The 23344-nt window shown below is 34.5% G+C and overlaps 3 protein-coding genes and 1 long non-coding RNA gene across 4 annotated transcripts in view; 2 read left to right on the forward strand and 2 right to left on the reverse strand.

The window, feature by feature from the left end:
- The first annotated feature begins 616 nt into the window (after nt 1-616).
- LOC111414354 (succinate dehydrogenase [ubiquinone] iron-sulfur subunit, mitochondrial-like) lies at nt 617-2177 on the forward strand. Its single transcript, XM_023045674.2, has 5 exons — nt 617-894; nt 1018-1310; nt 1368-1502; nt 1564-1849; nt 1910-2177. Exons 1-5 carry the CDS (start codon nt 844-846, stop codon nt 2009-2011), a joined length of 867 nt encoding a protein of 288 aa, XP_022901442.1. The 5' UTR covers nt 617-843; the 3' UTR covers nt 2012-2177.
- LOC139429037 (uncharacterized) lies at nt 1665-6353 on the reverse strand. The gene is made up of 2 exons (XR_011639744.1): nt 6277-6353; nt 1665-6188 (listed from the first exon to the last, which is right to left on the reverse strand). It is a non-coding gene; the product is annotated as an uncharacterized lncRNA (long non-coding RNA).
- Nucleotides 6354-6416: 63 nt separating this feature from the next.
- On the forward strand, nt 6417-8036 carry LOC111414415 (succinate dehydrogenase [ubiquinone] iron-sulfur subunit, mitochondrial-like). Its single transcript, XM_023045757.2, has 6 exons — nt 6417-6507; nt 6641-6927; nt 7060-7194; nt 7246-7408; nt 7470-7592; nt 7646-8036. Exons 1-6 carry the CDS (start codon nt 6457-6459, stop codon nt 7745-7747), a joined length of 861 nt encoding a protein of 286 aa, XP_022901525.2. The 5' UTR covers nt 6417-6456; the 3' UTR covers nt 7748-8036.
- Nucleotides 8037-10418: 2382 nt separating this feature from the next.
- Nucleotides 10419-23344, reverse strand: part of LOC111414383 (fibrillin-like protein dumpy) — a 157924-nt gene continuing 144998 nt past the window's right edge. The window contains 17 exon segments of the mRNA XM_071194412.1: nt 10419-11905; nt 13413-13599; nt 13661-14170; nt 14224-14468; nt 14524-14964; nt 15021-17117; nt 17173-17358; nt 17423-18793; nt 19056-19262; nt 19315-19668; nt 19736-20512; nt 20571-20897; nt 21225-21557; nt 21618-21911; nt 21968-22273; nt 22332-22658; nt 22711-23337. Coding sequence (XP_071050513.1) covers nt 11667-11905; nt 13413-13599; nt 13661-14170; nt 14224-14468; nt 14524-14964; nt 15021-17117; nt 17173-17358; nt 17423-18793; nt 19056-19262; nt 19315-19668; nt 19736-20512; nt 20571-20897; nt 21225-21557; nt 21618-21911; nt 21968-22273; nt 22332-22658; nt 22711-23337 — 8828 coding nt within the window. The 3' untranslated portion in view covers nt 10419-11666.

A 23344-nucleotide genomic window follows, 5' to 3' on the forward strand; every position in this document is an offset into this window, starting at 1 on the left:
GAGAGAATGTAGAATTCCAACAACTGGAAAATAGCGAATGATGTTACTGAAGGATACGAATAGGTCATCGATATTAAGAAAATTAATTTGGTTCAAATTATTTAATTCTTCAAAATATCCTTTAAGAAGAGGTATTAGAATGAAGTGGCTATAAAACAGTATGTAGACATTTCTTTTCGAAGTTATGATATAAGAAGTGATAATGAATGAAGAAATTATTAACAATTAGTATCATTATTAAATCATATTTTAGCGATTATTATTGACAAAATCAATTCGCAACCTTTGGATATTTCTATAATCTCCAAACAATCAGAAATAGATACTTAAATTTATGTGGTATCTAATTTTTTTGTATCAAAAAACTGCATAATTAAGTAAAGATTGGTAAACACAACAATTATTTAATAATTAAGTCATAAAAAAGTTGGAGTGTCTGATTTAAAATATTTTTTTCAACATTCTGAAAGTGCAACAAAAAATTGTAAGAATCTGCTTGTTATAATAGTTGCCTACAGAACTGAATCGGTAGGAATCAATACACAGGACGTTCCATAAAAACTAACTCATTAAAAATGCATTATGTATCGTACTCAAATTCGAATTCGTATCCTATAACAGGATGTCTTCAGAATCGTCGAAGAGAGGGTAATATTACGAAAAGGAAAAATAACACGTTGGTTATTGAACAATGCCGACACACGTGATTTAAAGGTATTTTCCACAGTGCGTTGGTAGTCGACGCAAGACAGTCGTCCTCGTCGTTGGTGTAGCTAAAATTAAAATTTACGTTTTCTTTTTTTTTTGTAACGTTAGTACAACACTGAAAATTCGTACGAAAAAATGGCTAAAGAACTACAATTATTTCGATTGTGTAGGAATACAATAGGAATGGTGCGTAGGGAAATTAAATACTTTTATATTTTAATTTTTTTTTATTTACGCCAATTATGTAACAATAATTTGGACAGTTAAAAAAATTGTCTGTGTTTCTTATGCTAACACGTTTTATTTTAGGTGCGAAATTTTCACTCTTCCGCTATTTGTTCTGCTACACCTTCAACAGATAAAAAACCTGCAATAAAAAAGGTTGAGGTTTATAGATGGAACCCAGATGAACCCCAAAAGAAACCTTATGTTCAAACGTTTGAGATTGATTTAAACGATTGTCAACCAATGGTTTTGGATGCTTTGCTTAAAATTAAAAATGAAATTGATACCACATTGACTTTTCGAAGATCTTGTAGAGAAGGAATTTGTGGATCATGTGCTATGAATATTAATGGTACAAATACTTTAGCTTGTATTAAGTAAGAAATAACTCTAAGGAATGTCTTTGATTAGTAAATTTTTGTTTTGTTTTAAAGGAAAATTGATACTGATGTAAGCAAACCATTGAAAGTTTATCCTTTACCACACATGTATGTTATCAAGGATTTAGTACCTGATTTAAATAATTTTTATAAACAATATAAATCGATTAAGCCTTGGTTGCAAAGAGTGTAAGCCATAAATTTTAATGTAATCAATAATCACCTTTTTATTACAATTTTTTTTAAATAGTAAAGAACCAAAGTTGGGCGCAGAACAATATGCCCAATCAGAAAGAGATAGAAAAAAACTTGATGGCTTATATGAATGTATCTTATGTGCTTGTTGTTCAACATCATGTCCAAGTTATTGGTGGAATAGTGAAAAATATTTAGGACCAGCAGTTCTTATGCAAGCTTACAGATGGATTATTGATTCAAGAGATGATACCACAGTAGAACGTTTGAGTCGTTTAAAAGATCCTTTTTCTGTTTATAGATGCCATACGATTATGAATTGTACAAACACTTGCCCAAAGGTAATAATAATTTTTAACGAGGCGATAAAAAAGAAATTATTTATTGTATTTCTTTTATAGGGATTAAATCCTGGTAGAGCTATTGCTGAAATTAAAAAACTTTTGGGAGGACTTGCTGAAAAAGAAAAACCAGATATTGAACCAATGATATTACACAAATGAGAATTTATGTTTTATAAAGAATAAATTGTATGTATTAATTTATCAACGTATTTCTTAAATGTTTTAGCTTTATTAATTTAATTTATTTAATTAATTTCATGATCTAGCAATTTTGCTGATTTATTGTGAATACCAAATGTTTCAAATAAAATTATTTGCTATCTTATTTTAATTTTAAATTAATTCTTCGAAGTCTCTAAGTATTTGCTACCGAATTTTTTTTATTACTCATAATTTTTTTATTATTATGTAATGGAAAACCACACACGCATAGTTATTTAAGTAATCATTAACTTGACAGGAAATGAAGTAGCAAGGTCAAATTGTAATGAATATTATTTCAACTAAGCTATTTCTAAGTTCAGTTGAAATTCTTATCATAATTTCACTTTAATTACTTCAAATTCTATGTAAAAAAAGGTTATAGTTTTAACGTGGCCATTTTTCGCATGGATATTGTTTTCTTGTAGAATTGATTATGTAATAACTCTTGGAATATTTCCTTCTTAAATATCTTGGTAAAAGTAAAATCAACGTACAACCACAATAACTTTCATAACATTGTATATTAAAAAAAACAAGTCTTGCGGCAATTGTTGTTAACACCCATATTTATAGTATGTAATCGTGCAAGTTATTGCTTTGTAAATAAAAAATATATTTACGAGATTGAAATTAAGAAAGGAAACAAAGATTGGATTTAACAAAAAAATATGTAAAAGTCAAGACTTACACCAGTCTTATCACTTAAATGTTCACATAAACTTATTAGAAAACGTGTTTGTTAGAAAACCATCTTTTTTTCATTATTTACTCATTGACCTTGTATTTCACTCAGGACCGTATTTCAGCCTATTGGACTGATTGGGTACAATCAAGTTGCTTCAATGTTTATATTTAATTCAATATATACAATTTCTGTAAAAATTATACTGAATCATGTTATTCTTAACTTGGGGAGATAATCATAAAGTCATACAGATTGTAACAAATAGTGCAATCAGTACAAAATAAGAAATAACCCAATATAATATCCCTTTGATAACATTAAACGCATCTAGGGATCGCAGATAGATTAGCATAGGAAGAACGTTCTAAAAAACTATCAATAAAACTAATAGTAGCTTTAGTTCTAGGTTTACTATTACTTCTACTAATAGTGCTAGAACTAATAGTAGCTCTAGTTCTAGGTTTACTATTAGTTCTTGTAATGGTGTTAGGTTAGTTCTAGTTTTTGTACTTGTAATATTCAAAAGCTTATCAATCTGATAAAAATTGAGTGTCAGAATAAAATTAGTCCAACCAGAAAATAAGTACCGTTTTGAAAAAAAAAACACATAAAAACATTTTTTCAAAACAAAATTTATTTTTACATGTAAGAGCATGTCTTAAACTATTTTTTTACTTACTTGTGACCAACTTTTACTTACCAACTGTTGTATACCCTCTTCATGGAAAGATGCCGCCAGTCACGACAAAGTTGAATTAAATTTTAGTTTTTTCCACTCCATCTGCTGTTGTTTGGATTCGGGAGTGACATGACAAACCCAAGTTTCATCACCGGTCATAATTTTGCTTAAGAATTCATCTCCTTCATCATTGTATCGAGTAAGAAATGTCAAAGCACTTCCAAGTCGTTTCGTTTTGTAAACATCCCCGAATTTTTGGAACCCAGCGGGAACACAATTTTCTATAATTTAATCGTTTTGTGATTATCTCATACAATACAGTGGATCAAAACGATACTTATTTTCCGGACAAGCCTCGTAACACACAACAACGTATGCTAGTTATTAGAGATATACTTTGTAGTACATCTCATCTGATATATCACAGTATGCAGAAACCTATGTACAGCTCTGTTCAGATTTAATGCGAATCGGCCGCTGTTAGCTCCGACATGACGCTGGTACTGGAAGAAGACGGAGACATCTTTTTTTTGTTTCTATTCAATTCGGTTTCTGAGACTAAAGGAAGAGGGTAAAACCGAGGTAAAACCGTCCCAGTTTGAAGTGGGCCGAAGAATGGATCACCCTTTTATTAAATGTGTTAATTTTATTTTATTTTAAATCTTTTTTGATATTTTTAAGTACAACAAATACACGATTTTTTATATGTTCCTCTAATAAATGATTTTAGAGTATTTCCATAAATAAAGCGTCAGATAAAATTCATTCATGACCGGGCTGTAAAAAACCCCTAATTACGGAGCAATTGGCTACAACACGGTTACGATTTGCCCGTGAATATCTTGAGTATAATTGGGAACCAGTCATCTTCACAGACGAAAACACCTTCTGTTCGTCGGACGACCAATCGAAATTATGGCGAAGAGATGGAACCCGGTATGATGCTAATGATGTTCAACCAAATACAAGAAGTGGACACATTTCCTTGGGTTATTGGAGATGGATGAGCATTCATGGACCGGGAGAACTGACCGAAATTAAAGGAAGATTTAATTCGATTTAATACATTCGAGTGCTGGAGGATGTTTTGATACCACCAGTAAGAACCTGTATCCAGAAGGGATCATCACGATAGTCCAAGACAATTCGCCCGTGCATTCTTCAAGAATTGTTCATGATTGGTTTGACGATCATAATGACGTTAGGCGAATACCCTAGCCAGTGTGGTCACCGGATCTAAACCCATTCGAAAATCTATGGGCTTTGGTGGAAAAACAGTTCAATAAAAATGCCAATTTTCCTTTTCGCAACGTGTATAATCTGCGCCGCAACATTACAGTTGTGTGGGAATTGTTCGCGGCAAGGATGTATACGAAAGATTAGTAAATTCGATGTCCACCAGATTGCAATGTTGCATAGAGAATAATGGGTATTATACAAAATACTGATATTTGATGGTATAATGGACTGTATGAAATTCTCCCCAATTCGATTATTATAATATTTATTATATTTTATATATCTAATAATATATTATATTTTTTGTTATATTGAAGTATTATATATTTTTTTTTGATTTTATTATATTAAAATGGTTTGCGATATATTTCAATATATATATACTTTATATATTACTTATTATCAATATATCATTTTCATTTCTTTTGAGGTTCGTCTCATCCTTCCACTGTATTACCAAAGTAATACAGTAATTATTAGTAATTATTTTCATTTACTACAGGAATTGTGTAAAGTAAATGAATTGCTTATACCTATTTATTTTCTTAATTATTCTTTGTGATTCAGTCATCTTGGCCATAAATCACACCACCCCGCTTGCCTGTTCGGAACTTTTACAAGACTACAGAGCAGGTAAAATCGAATTGAATGCCTCGTCAACGTAGGTCGTTTCTAGCACAATTTTATGCCTCTACGAGCGGCTCTTTTCGCATTATATCTGAACAGAACTGTACATACAGATAAAAGATTATGTTTGGCGAGCTTTTACTTTTTCGCCAACAGCAATGATGCCATGAATGAGATTTGAATTTACTCAATCATATCTCGTATCGTGGTGTTACTGGGAGCTACTGGAACCGGAATTTTAATACCAAAGTGTCCAAAGAAATTATAGGCAAAAAAACGAAAAATCATTTTTTTGTTTTTCGGCAATATTTTAAAAACTAAAACGGCTAGATTCAAAAACTTAGTTGAAAAATGATGAGCTCTAAGATACGCAACTTTGCCCCATTTAACCATTTTTGTATCTCTTATTGTTTTTGAGATTCCAATGGTGGGGGTCAAATTTGAATTACCCTATATACTTGGTATACTTCGCTTTTTGTGTCGCTTTCTTTATTTTTGATACAAGTGTTTCAGCTTTTTGGTCAACATCTATAGTATCTATACATGTGCGTAGTTCCACATAGTTTATGTACTCTTTTGTATATTTCTGTTTAACCATAATTTATTATCGAAATTATTGCTTTATTGTCTGTTATTTTATCTGATAGAATAATTGGTATAGTCTGTCCTACACTTGGATTTATTTGTTTTATGAAAATGTGATCAATGCATGACTAGTTAAACTGTTAGTTATACTGAAGTAGTTAAATAAATATGAAGGCAACCGCTGCAGCATAAATTTTTTTTCTTGGTTTGTTAGATCCGGTCCTGTTTCAATTCCACGTTGAAATATTATAGAAATATATTAATCAGAAAACATAGTCCGCATATTTCTTGTTTATCACAAACGTTAAGTTGGTTGTCTATAAAATAGTAAAACTAATTGTTAAATAAGAAGACAGATGATCACTTTTTTGTTAATAGCTGATATTTGATAACTGAAATACTTACTTCTGTTAATTGTAAAATTTAATTTAATTAAAAGATAACGTTTCTTTTATCCACATTTTAACTTTGTAAGGTTGGTAATAGCCAGTTTTGTGTTATCGACATGCTGTTCGATATAAATTGAGATATTCCAATTAAATAATGCTATTCGTTAATAAAATCGAGTACACTTAGATACATAACATGTCCAAAGAACTGCAATTGTTTCGACTATGTCGAAATGGCATCAATCAGGTGAGCCGTTACTCTTTTGTTTCCCGCGTTCAATTATTTACAACTTTCACTTGTTTTTTTTTAATCTTTTTTTTCACACTTCTTTTTTTAAATTCCAAATACCACAATTAATTGATTTTTTTTTATATTTTAGATACGTACATTCCATTTATCCTCGATTTCTTATGCAGCTGTTGTTAGAAAACCATTATTAAAAAAGGTTGAGGTGTATCGATGGAATCCAGATGAGCCACATGTTAAACCTTACATGCAAACTTATGAGATTAATTTAAATGATTGTCCACCTATGGTTTTGGACGCTTTGCTTAAAATTAAGAATGAAGTTGATACCACACTAACTTTTCGGAGGTCTTGTAGAGAAGGTATTTGTGGATCATGTGCTATGAATATTAATGGTACCAATACTTTAGCTTGCATCAAGTAAGAATTATTATTTAATGTTTTATTTAAAAGCATGGAATGTTTTACTTATCTTTAATCCATACTTTTAAAATGAAAATTTTATTTATAATAAATTAAATAATTTTCAACATTTGAGTTAATAAATTTAAGGAAAATCGACCGTGATGTTAGTAAGCCATTAAAAATCTATCCATTACCCCATATGTATGTTATCAAGGATTTAGTACCTGATTTAAATAATTTTTATAAACAATACAAATCAATAAAACCTTGGTTGCAAAGGAAGTAAGTTTCATTTTTGATGCAAAATATTTTTTACATAACCAAGATTTTTAGAAATGAACCAAAATTGGGAGTGGAGCAGTATTCCCAATCAGAAAGAGATCGTGAAAAATTAGATGGTTTGTATGAATGTATTCTATGTGCTTGTTGTTCTGCATCATGCCCAAGTTATTGGTGGAACAGTGAGAAGTATTTAGGTCCAGCTGTACTTATGCAGGTTTATAAATAATACAAAAAAAAATTGTTTTGGGATTAATTCTTGGATTATTTTCTTTTAGGCTTATCGATGGATTATTGATTCAAGAGATGATACCAGCGCGGAAAGGTTGGAAAAACTGAAAGACCCATTTTCAGTTTTCAGATGCCATACAATCATGAATTGTACTAATACATGCCCTAAAGTAATTATTTAATTAATTTGTCATCATTAATAATTCACTTTTAATTTAAATAGGGGTTAAATCCTGGAAGAGCAATTGCTGAAATCAAGAAACTTCTTGGTGGTATAGCAGAGAAAGAAAAACCGGATATAGAACCAACTTTACTACACAAATAAAAGGAAAAAGAAAACAAATAGTAATAATTAATCTTGTCATCAAATAGTCTGCTTAAAAAATCACAATTAATTACCAATTTTATGTGAAATTTTTTACACCAACAAGTATTAAATTTTATATTTATTTTTAAGTACAAAATGAATTAAGTAATTTTTTCTTATTAAGGTTATAAATATTCATTTAAATTTTTTGTTGGTTTCTAGAATTAATTTAAAAAAATGTTATTTGATAATGTAATTGAAAAAGGAATTAAATACATTTCAATATCTCTGAGAGGATTGCATAATATCTTATCTTGTTTTCTTATTTTTGTGGTTAATATAGGTTTTGTGGACTTTAGATAACCATCTCAATCAATAGTTTTTATTGGAGAAATAAAAAAAAGAGAACCATTCATTTTATGGTTTTTTTTATCACAATTTTTTTAAGCCTGTATCAGTAAATAAAATTATATCAACTTTTAAAAATTAGTATTCAAACGATGTATGCAACCAAATATACTATTAATTTGACATAGTACATAGATAAGACGGTTTTTATATATTCTATTTTATTATTTAGACTATAAATGTTCATGGTTTCCGTTCATGGTTGACGCATGGCAGCGTCATCACCAAACCCGGATTTGTGGACTAATCATCCGCTGGTCCTAAATATGCTGATTAGTGAAACCTTGACAAACAACTAGACGGATCTACAGTTGGCATCCACCTTTGGCATGAAGCAACGTACACGAATAGAAACATGGAACATTAGAACCCCCTGGAGGCGAGACAGCTGGCTCAAGTTGCAAAGGAAATGAAGGCCTATAAACTATTTATGCTGGGACTTAGTGAATTCAAATAGCCTGACAAGGAAAACACAAAAAGGGTATGTGGCAAAACTCTAAGCTATGTACTCAGTAGTGATGGAACGGATACTGATTTTGCGAAAAGCCGGATATTGTTTCTCAAAAATTAAAAGTTATTTTTCAAAACGTGTTGGTTCATTGGAAAGAGGACACTTTTATTAACATTTTGGGAAATTTTCATATTCATATTCCAAGAAACCGATTTTATACGAATTTTTAAAACTTAATCGGCAAAAAATGTATAATTCGAAAAATTTGTTGATCATTTCAAAAATTTATTTCTCAAGAACTGAAAGTGATTTTTCAAAACGGCTTTTTGCATTAAAAAGAGGATACTTTAATTAATGATTGGTGATATTTCCACAAGGATCCTTCATGAAATTAATTTTATAGCGAATTTTGAAAATTATCGATGAAACTTGCAACATCGAAAATTTTATCATAACTTCAAACATTGTTTTCTCAAAAACGAAAAGTTATTTTTCAAAACGTGTTGGTTCATTGGAAAGAGGACACTTTTATTACCATTTTGGGCAATTTTCATACTCATATTCCAAGAAATCGATTTTTAACTATCCGGTACCCGGCCGGATTTTAAAAAATAGGCGGATATCCGATAGTTGCCGGATCTGTTCCACCACTAGTACTCAGCAAAGAAGAAAACCGAGCCAACGTAGTGGGTGTATTAATGAGTATGAGAAAGTGATCAAAAATAGCTGACAGAATAATTCTAGCGCGTTTTCGCACAAACGTGAGAAATCTGAGCTTAATACAATGCTAATCGCCGACGGACCCATCTGAGGAATACGAGAGACGTGAGAGACGAGAATATTGGCTTTGGAACACATCATGACAAAACAATGTCTAGGAAATAGAAACAACAACGGTGAATTATATCTAGACTTCTGCATGAACAATGACTTAAGTAAAGACTTAAGTAAATGCTGCAACTGGCGGGGAATCATGCTTTTGAATACCATCAACAAAATACTGGTATAAATCTTAAGAAGTAAATTAGAAGAAGTGATAGAGTCAAAGTTAAGGAAAGATCAAGCAGGTTGCAGAAATTCAAAATTGTTTGAAATTAGTTGCGCAACCAATTGACACAATGTGCAATAACGACAGTTTCTTTTCATGTGTGTTACCATGACCAATAATTCACCAAAAGTGGTGGGATCCATTCGTAAATAATTTTTGTAATCTAATGGTGAACTCAACCTCAGTTCTTTGAGAAGATTTGAGCAGCTAAAAAGTGATTTTTTCTTTAACCACTCTGCACTCATTCATCCATACTCTTTGCTTCCTTTTTCTTTTTCTAACACCATCTTTCAACGCAACAGTAATTATTATAGCTAAACGGACTGCTTCGTCAGACGGCATGTTTCCATGCGTACACAACACAAGCAACTGAAGTTTGCATAAAATTGTGTATAGTGTATGGGTAACCTTGTTTGCACAATAACCTGTTGTGCAACGTCAGTTTGCGTAATTTGTTGGCAGATGTTTGCAGATTCTATCCGTAATATCTGTACGATGAGAAATAGAAGACCGACGTGCGTAAAGCATTTTCTACACTTTGCAATATAAGCTACACTTTTGTATTTTTTTCACTTCTCGGTTCCTGTTCTGCGATGTTCTTGATCTTCTCTAGTTCATAATTGTTGCGTATGATCAAGCGAGAATCAAATCCTTCTACTAAAAATTTAGTCAGAAAAATTCCTACATTTTGGTGTTGCGATTTCCAGGTTACTGAGTCAATTTTCCATGTTTCCTTATGGCAATGAATTAATGACGAAGATATGAACCATAAAAAATACTAATCAAATTAAACAACCTTTATTAAAAAAAAGAAGCGATTATCACAAAATGACAATTATTGTTTTACAGTTAGATAATTAAAAAAATACAGAATATTATTATAAATAGTTATTAAAAAATTAGTCGCACAGTAGTAGGAAGATTCTGAATATTTTCAGACATAATTTGATTTTTTTTTAAATAATAATAAATTGTACGTGACATAAATCGTAAGATAAGTAAAAATCTGAACGTTTTCGTTTTTTACAATAAAATAAAGTGGAGTAGATCGGTTGTTTTGTCTCGTTTCGGAGACGTACAAAAAAATTGTCGTAAATTACGTTTTTTCTTCTAAAATTACATAAAGTAAGTAGTGATTGACTAAATGTGACTTGTTTTTCGTGCCAAGTAGCACCAATAAAGTTTTCAGAGCGCACAGCTCAACATCCATACTTAAAACCATTCATACACTTTATACAATTCGTATTTATATATATAGTCTTAAATGTTATTAGTTTACATCAAAAGTTTTCCAAAGGCTTATTTGAAAAAAAAATATATATATAAGAATAAAAAAAATCCAGTTTAGAAAAGAAATAAATCTGGTAATCATGGTAATCATATAAATAAAAATCTTACAAACTGTGATAATACAATAAACTGATGTAAAGGTGTAAAAAGAGTTCATAAAAAATAATATAAATTATAAATCTTTTTTTAGACGAGAAAAAAATTGTTTTGTTTAAATTAATTAAAGCGTTATTTAAAAGGAATTAAGTCCACCACCTAAGTTTTTTTCCCTTGTCTAAGTTATAATGAAAGTTTTAAGCCAATGGAAAAGATTTTTTTATATGAAATATGTAAAATACTTCTTACAAATTGACTCTTGAGTACGCTACATATTTCACGGCTATTTGTATATTTACTACAAGGGTTTGCTTTTTTTTCTTTAACAATTTACACGTTATCCCACAGATTATGTTCTGGGCAGTAAATAATAAAACTTGAGTGAGTAACAGTACGGCATTTAAGATCACATTAAATCTTGGATAACATGCAAATCATTAAACAATAAATATATAATACACAACTTGATATTTATATATATTAGTTTTTTTAATTTTTCTTCGAAGCGTCTTCGTTTTTCATTTTCGTTTTTCGACGAATTCATTTTCTTCTTCATTGTACAGACGACACTTTTTTTAAAATACTTTTTTACGTATTGTCCCTAAACATTAACTTTTTTTTTTCTTCGATAACTTTCTTCACCGTTACGTAAGATAATCGGGACTTGGTTCTGCCATTGGTTCAGGCGTTGTAAATAGTGGATTTGGAAATTCTGGTGGATGAGGAAGCGGTCCAGTTGCTTTTGGTCTTCGACGGTATGCCATCAACCAACATGAAACTGCTACTGCTACCGCCACCAGAGCTAACAAAGCTGTTATTATTAGGGCAATTATAAAGCCAATCATTGAGACGCAAATGTCATCCACACGTTGAGCAAGAGGAGCTAGAAAAAAAAAAGAAATTGTATTAAAAAGAGGATTAATAAATTATAGTAAAACCTCGATAAAGCCTGTTATATGAAAAATTGTGTTAGTTTTAGTTTTTGTTTAATGAAAAATATACAACAATCTAACGCTGAATAACAACTAAAGCTAGAACTTGAAAGATTCGGGTTTAGCCATACGTCTCTTAAATCGGTTAAACCCAAATGAATCTAGTTCTAGGTGTAATGTTAATTCTATTTTTAGTTCAATAAACATATACAGCAATCGAACGCTGAATAACTATTAAAACTAGAACTAACACTAGACCTTTTCGTCTGAAGACGCACAGCTAAACCCGTATGTTTCTAGTTCTAGGTCTAGTGTTAGTTCTAGTTTTAATTCAAAAAAATATACAATATAGCGCTATGTAGTGCTAATTAGCGCTTCATAGCACTATTACTAGAATTAACACTAGACCTAGAAGTAGTAACATTCGGATTTTGCCGCACGTCTCTTAAGACGGCAAAACCCGAATGCTTCTAGTTCTAGGTTTAGTGTTAGTTATAGTTTTAGTGCAATAAAAATATACAACATAGCGCTATTGAATGCTAACTAGCCTTTCCAAACACTGTTAGTAGAACTAACACTAGACCTAGAACTAGAAAAATTCGGGTTTTGCCGTCTTAAGAGACGTGCGGCAAAACCCGAATGTTTCTAGTTCTAAGTCTAGTGCTACTTCTAGTTTTAGTTCAATAAAAATATACAACATAGCGCTATGTAGTGCTAACTAGCCCTTCATGGCACTATTACTAGAACTAACACTAGACGTAGAACTAGAAACATTCGGGTTTTGCCGCACGTCTATTAAGACGGCAAAATCCGAATGTTTCTAGTTCTAGGTTTAGTGTTAGTTATAGTTTTAGTGCAATAAAAATATACAACATAGCGCTATGTAGTGCTAACTAGCCCTTCATGGCACTATTACTAGAACTAATACTAGACCTAGAACTAGAAACATTAAGACGGCAAAGAGACGTGTGTGTGCCGTCTTAAGAGACGTGCGGCAAAACCCGAATGTTTCTAGTTCTAAGTCTAGTGCTAGTTCTAGTTTTAGTTCAATAAAAATATACAACATAGCGCTATGTAGTGCTAACTAGCCCTTCATGGCACTATTGCTAGAACTAACACTAGACCTAGAACTAGAAACATTCGGGTTTTGCCTTACGTCTCTTAAGACGGCAAAACCCGAATGTTTCTAGTTCTAGGTCTAGTATTAGTTTTAGTTTTAATTGAATAAAAATATACAACACAGCGCTATGTAGTGCTAACTAGCGCTTCCTAACACTGTTACTAAGACTAACACTAGATCTAGAACTAGAAAGAATCGGGTTTAGCCGTCTTAAGATACGTACAGCTAAACCTGAATGTTTCTTTCTAGTTCTAGTGTTCTAACGAGATTCGTTATATTAAGGTTTTACTAGATTTTTGTTAATAAAGATAGAATATACAGATATTCATTTTGCTTACATTCTGTGGGATCAACTAGTCTTTCTTCACGTCTCTCAAATGTTAGAATCGTATTCGAATGAATCGTAATTTCTTCACGAAGTTGCCCATTAAGTGTATCTGGTTGTAAAGCTACGTCGGTATCTGTTTCGTTGTAATCAATTGCACGTTTCCTTCTACCAAACGCGTTATATCCTCGGCAGTTAACCTTTAAAATAAATTAAATATGTATTTAATTAAATTTTTGAATAAACATTTTCATGACTTACTGGTTGACATTTTCCAAAACAAACTCTAATATTACATTGGAATTTGATGTTATCACTACTAGGGAATTTAAATGCATAAAAGCTGGCTTGTAAACTTTCGGTATCTGTGCTGTAATCCCATTCACCAAAGATTTTGGGATCGGTCGCGCAGCCGTCTTCATCAGTTACGATGTATGTGTTTTCTGTTGTTCCTTCCATAGTTTTCGCGACGCAACTTCGAGCAAATCCTCCGTATATCGAACCAGGTTGAACTTCCACTTCCAATTTTAATTCATCGCCGATTTCGGCAGATGAAATTTCTTGTCCCGTTTTTGTCACGATTCTCATCAAACACGTTGGTGGAGGACCCGTATTTGCAATGGTACCGGCGGTCGTTATCATAGAGACGTTAAATCCTAATGTAACGTTTTGTTCTCCAGTTTGATAAATACATTTAATATGGAAAGCTCTTGCTTTGTATGTTACGAGTTTAGGATGTTTTTGAATCACGAGAATAAAACTGGCGTTACCCTGCAAATTACAACGAATTAATGAATTAAATTAAAAAAAAAATTAAGTTTTACATTGACTAAAATAAGTCCGCAACTTCCGAAATGAACCTTGAAGTCTTGTTTACGATCTTCTGTATCTGTTGAACTTATTGTTAAAGATCTTCGGCATTCTTCGTCTTTACTGTGGCCTTTTACGTATAATACTCCGTTAAATTCTTCTTTGGGGAAGTCAATATCTACTTGAACGCCATCGGAAAGACATTTTACGTTCATTTGGGGTGGTGGGAAATCCGGTGGAGGAATTACTTTGTATGGTACTAAAAACATAAGTCACATTTGATTTTTTGTCTTAAAAATAAAAAAAAAACTTACAGCATGCATCTTCAGCGTTTCCATAATAATTTGTTAAACAAACGCAAACGGCACGATGATTTGTGGCATTGCAGAAAGCGTTTAATCCACAGATTTTTTGTTGAGGATTAATACAAGGATTTTCGCACGTTCCGCTTTCAAGGTTGCAATATTTATTGTCAGCGCATTCATCGTCGCTATAACATCCGGTTGTTTTGGGTTTGCAAGCTCCTGAGACATCCAATTTATAACCAAATTCGGTTGGACACACGCATTTTCCTCTCTCGTCGATTATCCAACCCTTTTCTAAGTTACAAACACATCGACCTCTTTCAACTATAAAACCTCTCTCGGGCAGACATTTTACGCACTCGTCGTTTTCGTTTAGACCTGTATTTGGTGGACATTTACAAATGCCATCTGTTGCTATTATGTAACCTTTATCAAATCTGCAGAATGTGGCTATAATAAAAAAAGTTATTGAGGTTCCTGATTAATAAGCAATTAAAGATACTTACTTTTGTCGCATTGTACAGCTGCATTTCCTTGATATCCCTCTTTACATTGACATATCATGGTTCTAACGGGTTCTGTATTTAATACGGTGCAAACAGCATTAATTCCGCATGGTTCTTTCTCGATGCATGGATTAATACATTCGCCGCCGATGCAAACCGTTTGAGATGGACAATGAGAGTCGTATTTGCATTTCGTTTGAGTTGGGAAACATCCAGAGATGGGGTTTCCATTAAATCCAGGTGGACAAGCGCAAATCGGTTGGTGATTAAAGACTTTGCACTCTGCGGATAAATCACATGGGTTTTTAGCTTCGCAAGGATTTTTACATTTTTGATTAATGCATGATTTGCTTGATGGACACTCGCTGTCGGAACGACATCCAATAGTGAGGCAGTTTATTTTTGGATTTCCAATCAATCCTGGTGGACATTCGCAAATAGCTCTATGGTTAATTCCGTAACATTCAGCGTCTTTCCCGCAGATGGTTTTATCGGCAGGACAAGCAGGTGTGCATTGTCTGTTGATGCAAGCATGTTGACTGGAGCAATCGGAATCTGATCGACACCCGATTTTGGTGCATTCGATTTCTGGGTTTCCAATGTATCCTTGTTTGCAGGTACAAATTGGTTTGTGGTCTTTAATGCGACAATCGGCGTTGTGTCCACAGTTGCAGGGGTTTTTACAAATTCCTTGTACGCAGGATTTGTCTGCTGCGCAATCATTATCTGATATACAACTGACTCGTGTGATTGATTTTGTTGGTTGACAAGTTCCACTTCCGCTACTAATGTAACCAGATGGACAGACACAAATCATGGTTCTAACTGGAACTGTGTTGGCTACTTGACATTCTGATGGACTACTACATGGTAAGAAAACTGCGCATGGATCTTTACATTTCTGATTAACACAAGCTAATCTAGGTGGACAATCGCTATCTAATCTGCATTCCGGTTCTGGTTCTCTTCGACAATCGACGTATGGGTTTCCAATAAATCCAGGTGGACAACGGCAAACAGCTAGATGGTTTTGTACTCTACACTCAGCTTGGGCCGAACAAGGATCTTTGAAGATACAAGGATTTATGCATTGGGCGTTAATACATTGTTTATCGTTAGAACAGTCGTTGTTTGATGTGCACCCAATTATTAAACATCTATCATACGGATTTCCTCGATAACCACTGAGACATCTACATTCAGCTCTGTTTATATTAACGTGACATTGAGCGTTTATTCCGCAACGATCATTAACTAAGCATGGATTAACACATTGCGAATTGACACAAGATTTTCCTGGTTGACATTCTGAATCAGTTCTACAACCAACCGCGTAACAAGCGATTTCCGGATTTCCTTCAAAGCCGTTTTCACAGGAACAAACAGGACGATGGTTTTCGACAAAGCAAGCGCTATGTTTTCCACAGTTACATGGATTTTTACATATCCTGTTCATACAAGCTTCATTACTAGGACAATCGGTATCGCTGACACATCCTGGTGGTGGAATTGGTAACGGATGGCATTCGTCATTTTCGTTTGGTACCCATCCTTCGGGACAAGTACAAGTCATGGTTCTTACAGGAACTGTATCCAAAACGGAACATTTCGATGTTGGGTGACAAGGCGATAATTTCGTACAAGGATTGACGCAAGTATTTTTGATACAAGCCAATTTACTTGGGCAATCCATATCGAGACGACATTCAGGTGGAATAACCGAGGCGTAACAGTACGACAAAGGATTTCCTTCTGGTAGTTCTGTTGGACATCTACATCCGGCAGCGTGATTTTGAACATAACATATTGCGTTTTGGGCACATGGTGGATTTGCAATTGAAGAACATGGATCGATACAATGATGTTGTATACAAGCTCGATTTAATGGACAATCGTTGTCTACGTGACATTCTACCAATTCGCACTTTTGAAGAGGATTGCCGATATATCCCGACAAACATTTACAGTTGGCTCTGTGATTATGGCCGTAACATTCCGCATTTGACGCACAGGGGTCTCCCAAAATACATGGGTTAACACATTGACCATTATAGCATTGTTTGTCGTTGTTGCATTCGTTATCAGTTTCACATTCAACTAAACAAAAAGAAATTTTAATATTTAAAAAATGAATTATATAAATTCTGCTTACGTTTTGTACAGCCAATTTGGGGATTTCCTGAATAACCGGGTCTGCAGTAGCACGTTGGATAATGACCTGCGACTCTACACTCGGCGTTGGGACCACAATTGCATGGACTAGCACAACGAGCATTAATACAAGCTTGAGATCCAGCGCAGTCAGAATTTTGTTTACAACCTGCTACGGGTCCTTTAGCTATAAATCATAAAAATAAATATAACATATATTTATATAATAAAGAATGAAACAAATAACTTACGGGGTACACACTCAATTCTTGGATTTCCTTCATATCCTAAAGGACAATTACAATTTGGAATATGCGCTGAAACAGAACATAAAGCTCCGATAGCGCATACTTTATCGCTGGAACATGGATTTACGCAAATTTGGTTTCTACAAGCCAATTCGGAGGAGCATTCGTCGTCTGAGTAACATTCGGGTGTTGGTGGTAATGGTATTCTCACTCGAGTACATTCAACGTGGGGATTACCGTTATGGCCCGGTGGACAAGTACAAATCGCTTGATGGTATTTTTCAGCACATAAAGCGTTAATTCCACACTGATCAACAGAACAAGCATTTATGCAACTTCCTTGAATGCATTTCTTAGAGTCGTCACATTCTGAATCCGTGGTACATCCTCGTGTAGCAATTGGTTTACATTTTCCGGATTCATCCTTAAAAGTATCGGCCGGACATTGGCAGATGAAAGTTCTCAAAGGAAGAGTATCCCAGACCCGACATTCTTGATCAATCGAGCAAAAATCTGAGATTGCACAAAGGTTTTGACAACGGGTGTTGATACAAGCAAATTGTGATGAACATTCTGAGTCGGTTGTACATTCTGGACCTGGTAATGGTACCCTTGGTTCTGTATCTTTACACTCAATATATGGATTTCCGTATTTTCCTGGTGGACATTTACATTTCGCTTGGTGATTTTCTCCGACACATCGAGCATTGTCTCCACAGGTTTCGTCATCGCAAACTGGTCGACAAACTCTATTAAGTCTATCGCACGCTTCGTGATCGGCGCAGTCTTCGTTGTATTGGCAGACGCCGGTTATACAAGAAACTAGTGGATTTCCTTGCGATCCAGCTGGACATTGACATTGAGCACGATGATTGTGAGTTATACATTGGGCTCCTTGACCGCATGATGTGGTTGTGCAGGGATTTAAGCAGTTCGAGTTAATGCAAGCTTTATTGTACGGACAATCATCGTCGACTTTACATTCTGGTCTGTAGCACATCACTTGAGGATCACCACCCCAACCATCAGGACAATAACACGCTGGTCTGTGGAAAGATGTTTGGCAATCTGCGTTTGTTCCGCAAGGATTTGAAATACAAGGATCTTTGCAACGTTGGTTTATACAAGATTTATCATTTGAACAATCGGGATCTTTAGTACATTCTGGCTCGATGTTGCTGACTGGTGAGCAAGAAATGAATGGATTTCCAACCAATCCTGCTGGACACTTGCACACTGCCTTATGGTTGAGAGGTTCACAATGAGCATTTTGAACGCAAGGATTCGCCGCCACACATGGATTTATGCATTCTCCGTTAATGCAGGTTGTTGTTAACGGACACTCCGAATCTGTTTTACAGCCTTCTTTTTCAGCTAGAGGTATCATAACAAAATCATAATTAATGTTTATGCAAAAAGAAAGGATTTGGAAGTGCGTTTAAGGATTTAAGTGTTGCTGTCTTGTTAAGGTGTAGGTACAAAAAAATTAAGAGGTATACACAAAAATTGAATAAAAATATTCTGTACATATATGTCATAAAATGTATGTACAAATTACAATTGGCTGAAAAGAAATTTAAATAAAAAATTTTTTAAATTTTCTTTGATTATTGATTTAATTGAAGATAATTCATACCTCTGCATATTTCACCAGCATCTCCTACATATCCTGCTAAACACGAACATGACATTGTTCGTAATGGAAGAGTATCCACCACAGAACATTCAGCATTAATTCCACATGCTTTAGCGACAATACATGGGTTTTTGCAAGAACCACTAAAGCACGCATATTTACTTGGGCAGTCTGCGTCAATTTTACATTCAGGTATATCTTCCTTAGCTGCAATAATCAAATCATTTTTCAACGTTACTGTTGCATATGAGAAACTTACATAAAGAGCATGCTACTAATGGGTTTCCATTAAAACCAGGTGGACACGAGCATTGGGGTTTGTGATTATAAACAGTACAAATAGCACTTTGACCGCAACGGCATGGATCTTCACACCTTTCATTGCGACAAGCAAGTTTGTATGGACAATCTTCATCGTTACTGCATTCGGGTCTTTCACATCGGATTTGTGGATCACCTCTGAATCTATCCGGACAGTAACAACGGGCTTTATGGAATGAATCTGGTCTGCAGAAAGCGTTTAGACCACATTGAGTGAAACTGCAAGGGTCTACACATTCACGATTAACACATGCTTGAACTGGTGGACAATCTGAATCACTTCGGCAACCAACTAAAATAAAATAAATAAATTATAGAATAAAATTTTTTTATTTTTATCAGATTGTTAAAAAACATACTTTCAACGCAAGCAGTTTGGGCATTTCCAGTAAATCCGCCTTTACATATACAAATAGCTCTATGAGTTTGCACTCTACATTCCGCGTTATATCCGCATAATCCTGGTGATGATGTGCATGGATTCAAACATTTCTCGTTAATACAGGCTTTATCATTAGCACAATCTGAATCTTGAATACATTCGGGTCTTGGTACCGGAACTGGTTGTATTTTACATTCAATCTCTGGTATTCCACCGTATCCGTTTGGACATGTACAAACTGCTTTGTGATTGATGACTTGACATAATGCGTTATAGCCACAAGCATCTCTGCAAGGATCTCTACATTTTTGATTATAACAAGCTTTATCTCTCGGACAATCTTGGTTGATGATACATTCTGGGTAGATGCATATTGCAACACCGTTTACTACTTGGCATTGTCCGTTGATGTTGCAAGGCGATGGGTTACATAGATCTATTTCGATTTCTTGTTGTTCTTTGCAGAGAGTGAATGGATTTCCTATAAGAGGTGGTGGACATGTGCATACTGGACTATGATTGATTACATTGCACTGGGCATTAAAACCACAAACTCCTGGACATGGATCGATACATTTCATGTTTGAGCAAGCTTTATTGAGAGGACAATCTGCGCTGATGGTACATTCTGGTTTACAACCACTTGTTGATGGATTTCCGAAGAGACCCGGTAAACATTCACAAACTGCTCTATTGTCGAATTCTTTACAGATTGTGTTTAAACCGCATGGTGATGGTTGACAAGGTGATGGTTCTGACGACAAGGAGATGAGATAACAAAAATCAGCCGCTATTTTTAGTAATTCACTTACCTGGTCCGGTTGGTAAACATTGCCTAAACGCATCTCCTATAAATCCTGTTGGACATGAACATATTGGGATATGATTTCGTACGTCACATGTAGCACCGACACCGCAGGTTCCAGGGCAAGGATCTTCACATTTATTTCTTATGCAAGCCCTGTTCATCGGACAATCTGAGTTGCCCACGCATTCGGGTCTACAACCTTCGTAAGGATTTCCATGATATTCTGGAAGACACTCGCAAACTCCGTAGTTGTTCTCGATACGACATCTAGCGTTGGATCCACAAGGTGATGGATAGCAAGGATCCACCTTAGGTGGTTGCGTTGGAGGTGCTAAACATACAACACAAAATTAGATGGCGGTTTAACAAAATTGGAAACATAAACATAGTTTTATAAAAGTGCTACGAGTGTAGATTAAACTTTGTTACTGAAACCAAACTAGTTGTAAATAGTTTGTACAATATGAAGTATACAAAATAATTTTATAAAAAGTGCTACTCTATGCATGCAAAGAAACAAACATAAATGAGAAGATGAAATGAAGTAATAATAAACTAACGATGATAAATATTCCTGAAAAAAAATACATTGTATCATTAATTATATTTTTCAATTTAAATATTAATAAACAATAGGGTAATAATAACGAGGGCTTACGTGGTCTTTTAGAACAAACGGCAAATGGATTTCCTTCGTAATCATTTATACACATACAGTTTGGAATATGGAGAACCACGTGGCATTCGGCGTTCAATCCACATGATCCAGGACAAGGATCTTTACATTTTTGGTTTATACATGCTTGGTTTGTTGGGCACTCTGAGTTACTGACGCATTCAGGTCTACAATTTGGTGGAATTCCAATATATTCAGGTAAACAAAGACAATTGTATCCTCCGACTGGTGTTGGTTCGCACCTAGCATTCGCGCCACAAGGAGATGGTAAGCACGGTTCTGGTTTGGGCGGGGGTGGTAATTCTGGCGGAGGAGCTAAAAATTAAAATTAATTTTTCGAGAAGTTTTTAATTAATATTTCTCAATTCGTCTTACGCCTGCATTGAACGAAGGGATCGCCGATTAAGGGTGGTTGGCAACTACACACTGGGTTGTGATTAACCACGTGACAAGTTGCTGATATTCCGCAAGTTCCAGGACATGGATCAACACATTTTTGATTAAGACAAGCTTTGTTTAATGGGCACTCGATACTTAAAATACATTCAGGTTTGCAATTTGGTGGGTGGCCGTTGTAACCTATTAGGCAAGAGCAAATTGCTTGGCCATTAAGAGATCTACATTGACTGTTTAGACCGCACGGGGATGGGTTACATGCGTCGGTAGGTTCTAAAAAATGGGAAAATTATTAAAAGTTTTCTAGAAGGAAAGGCTAAGGTGCTTACCATTTTCCACCTTTCTGCAAATATAGAAAGGATCACCTACGAAATCTTGAATACAGGTACATGAAGGGATATGATTCAAGACAGAACATTCGGCATTTTGTCCACATATACCAGGGCAAGGATCTTTACATTTATTGTTTATGCAAGCTAAGTTCTTTGGACAGTCGTTATTTTGAACACACTCAGGTCTACATTGAATATAAGGGTCGCCTCGATACTCAGGTAGACATGAACAGATTCCGTTGTTGCATTGTGCATTAGGACCGCACGGTGAAGGGTTGCATGCGTCTTTAGGTACAGGGGGACCTATTCATTAAATAAATAGTTAAAAAATACTTCATGTATTAGTTAAAATTGATTATACTTGGTGGTTTTAAGTTGCAGTAACTAAATGGATCTCCAACATAACCATCCAAACAACTGCACATTGGGATGTGATTAACCACAGAACAAATCGCGTTGGCGCCACAGCTACCAGGACACGGATCTGTACATTTTTCTCTTATGCAAGCTAAATTACTGCTACAATCTGAGCTGATGACGCATTCAGGTCTACAGTTTGGTGGACTTCCAAAGTATCCTAACATGCAAGAACAAGATGGAACTCCTCCCAGATCACGGCATTGCGAGTGTGGACCACAAGGTGATGGTATGCAAGGATTTGGTGGACTTGGTATCACGGTTGGTGGTGCTATAAAAATATTTATGTAATGGTCATTTTTGATTTTTTTGTAATGTCTTACGTATTGGTAAGCATCTTATGAATGGATCTCCTGTGTGGTTTATATCGCATGAACAAAGTGGGCTGTGATTAAATACTCGACATTTAGCATTGATTCCACATGCGCCAGGACAAGGATCAACACAGTGTCTGTTGATGCAGGCTTTATCGGTTGAACATTCAGTACTAACAGTACATTCGGGTCTACAACTTGGTGGGCTACCAATGTAGTCTTTAAGACAACTACAAACAGCGTTATTATTGATTAATCTACATTCGCTGTTTGGACCACACGGAGATGGGCTGCATAAGTTAATTGGTTTCGGTTCTTCTTCCCTAATAATGCTACAAATTCTAAATGGATCACCCGTATATCCTGCGTTACAACTACAAGATGGTAAATGATTGATAACTTGACAATAAGCGTTTTGGCCACAAGTTCCTGGACATGGATCTTGACATTTATTTCTAATGCAGGCTTTATTGGGGGCGCAATCAGTGTTAATTGTACATTCAGGTCTACATCCAGCGTAAGGATCTCCAATATATTCGGATAAACACATACAAGAACCTACATTTCCTCTTTCTTTACAAACTGCGTTAGCCCCACAGGGTGATGGTATACATGGAGTAACAAGTTCTGGTGGTTCTAAAAT

This window comes from Onthophagus taurus, chromosome 2, assembly GCF_036711975.1.
Source record: "Onthophagus taurus isolate NC chromosome 2, IU_Otau_3.0, whole genome shotgun sequence".
NCBI lineage: Eukaryota > Metazoa > Arthropoda > Insecta > Coleoptera > Scarabaeidae > Onthophagus > Onthophagus taurus.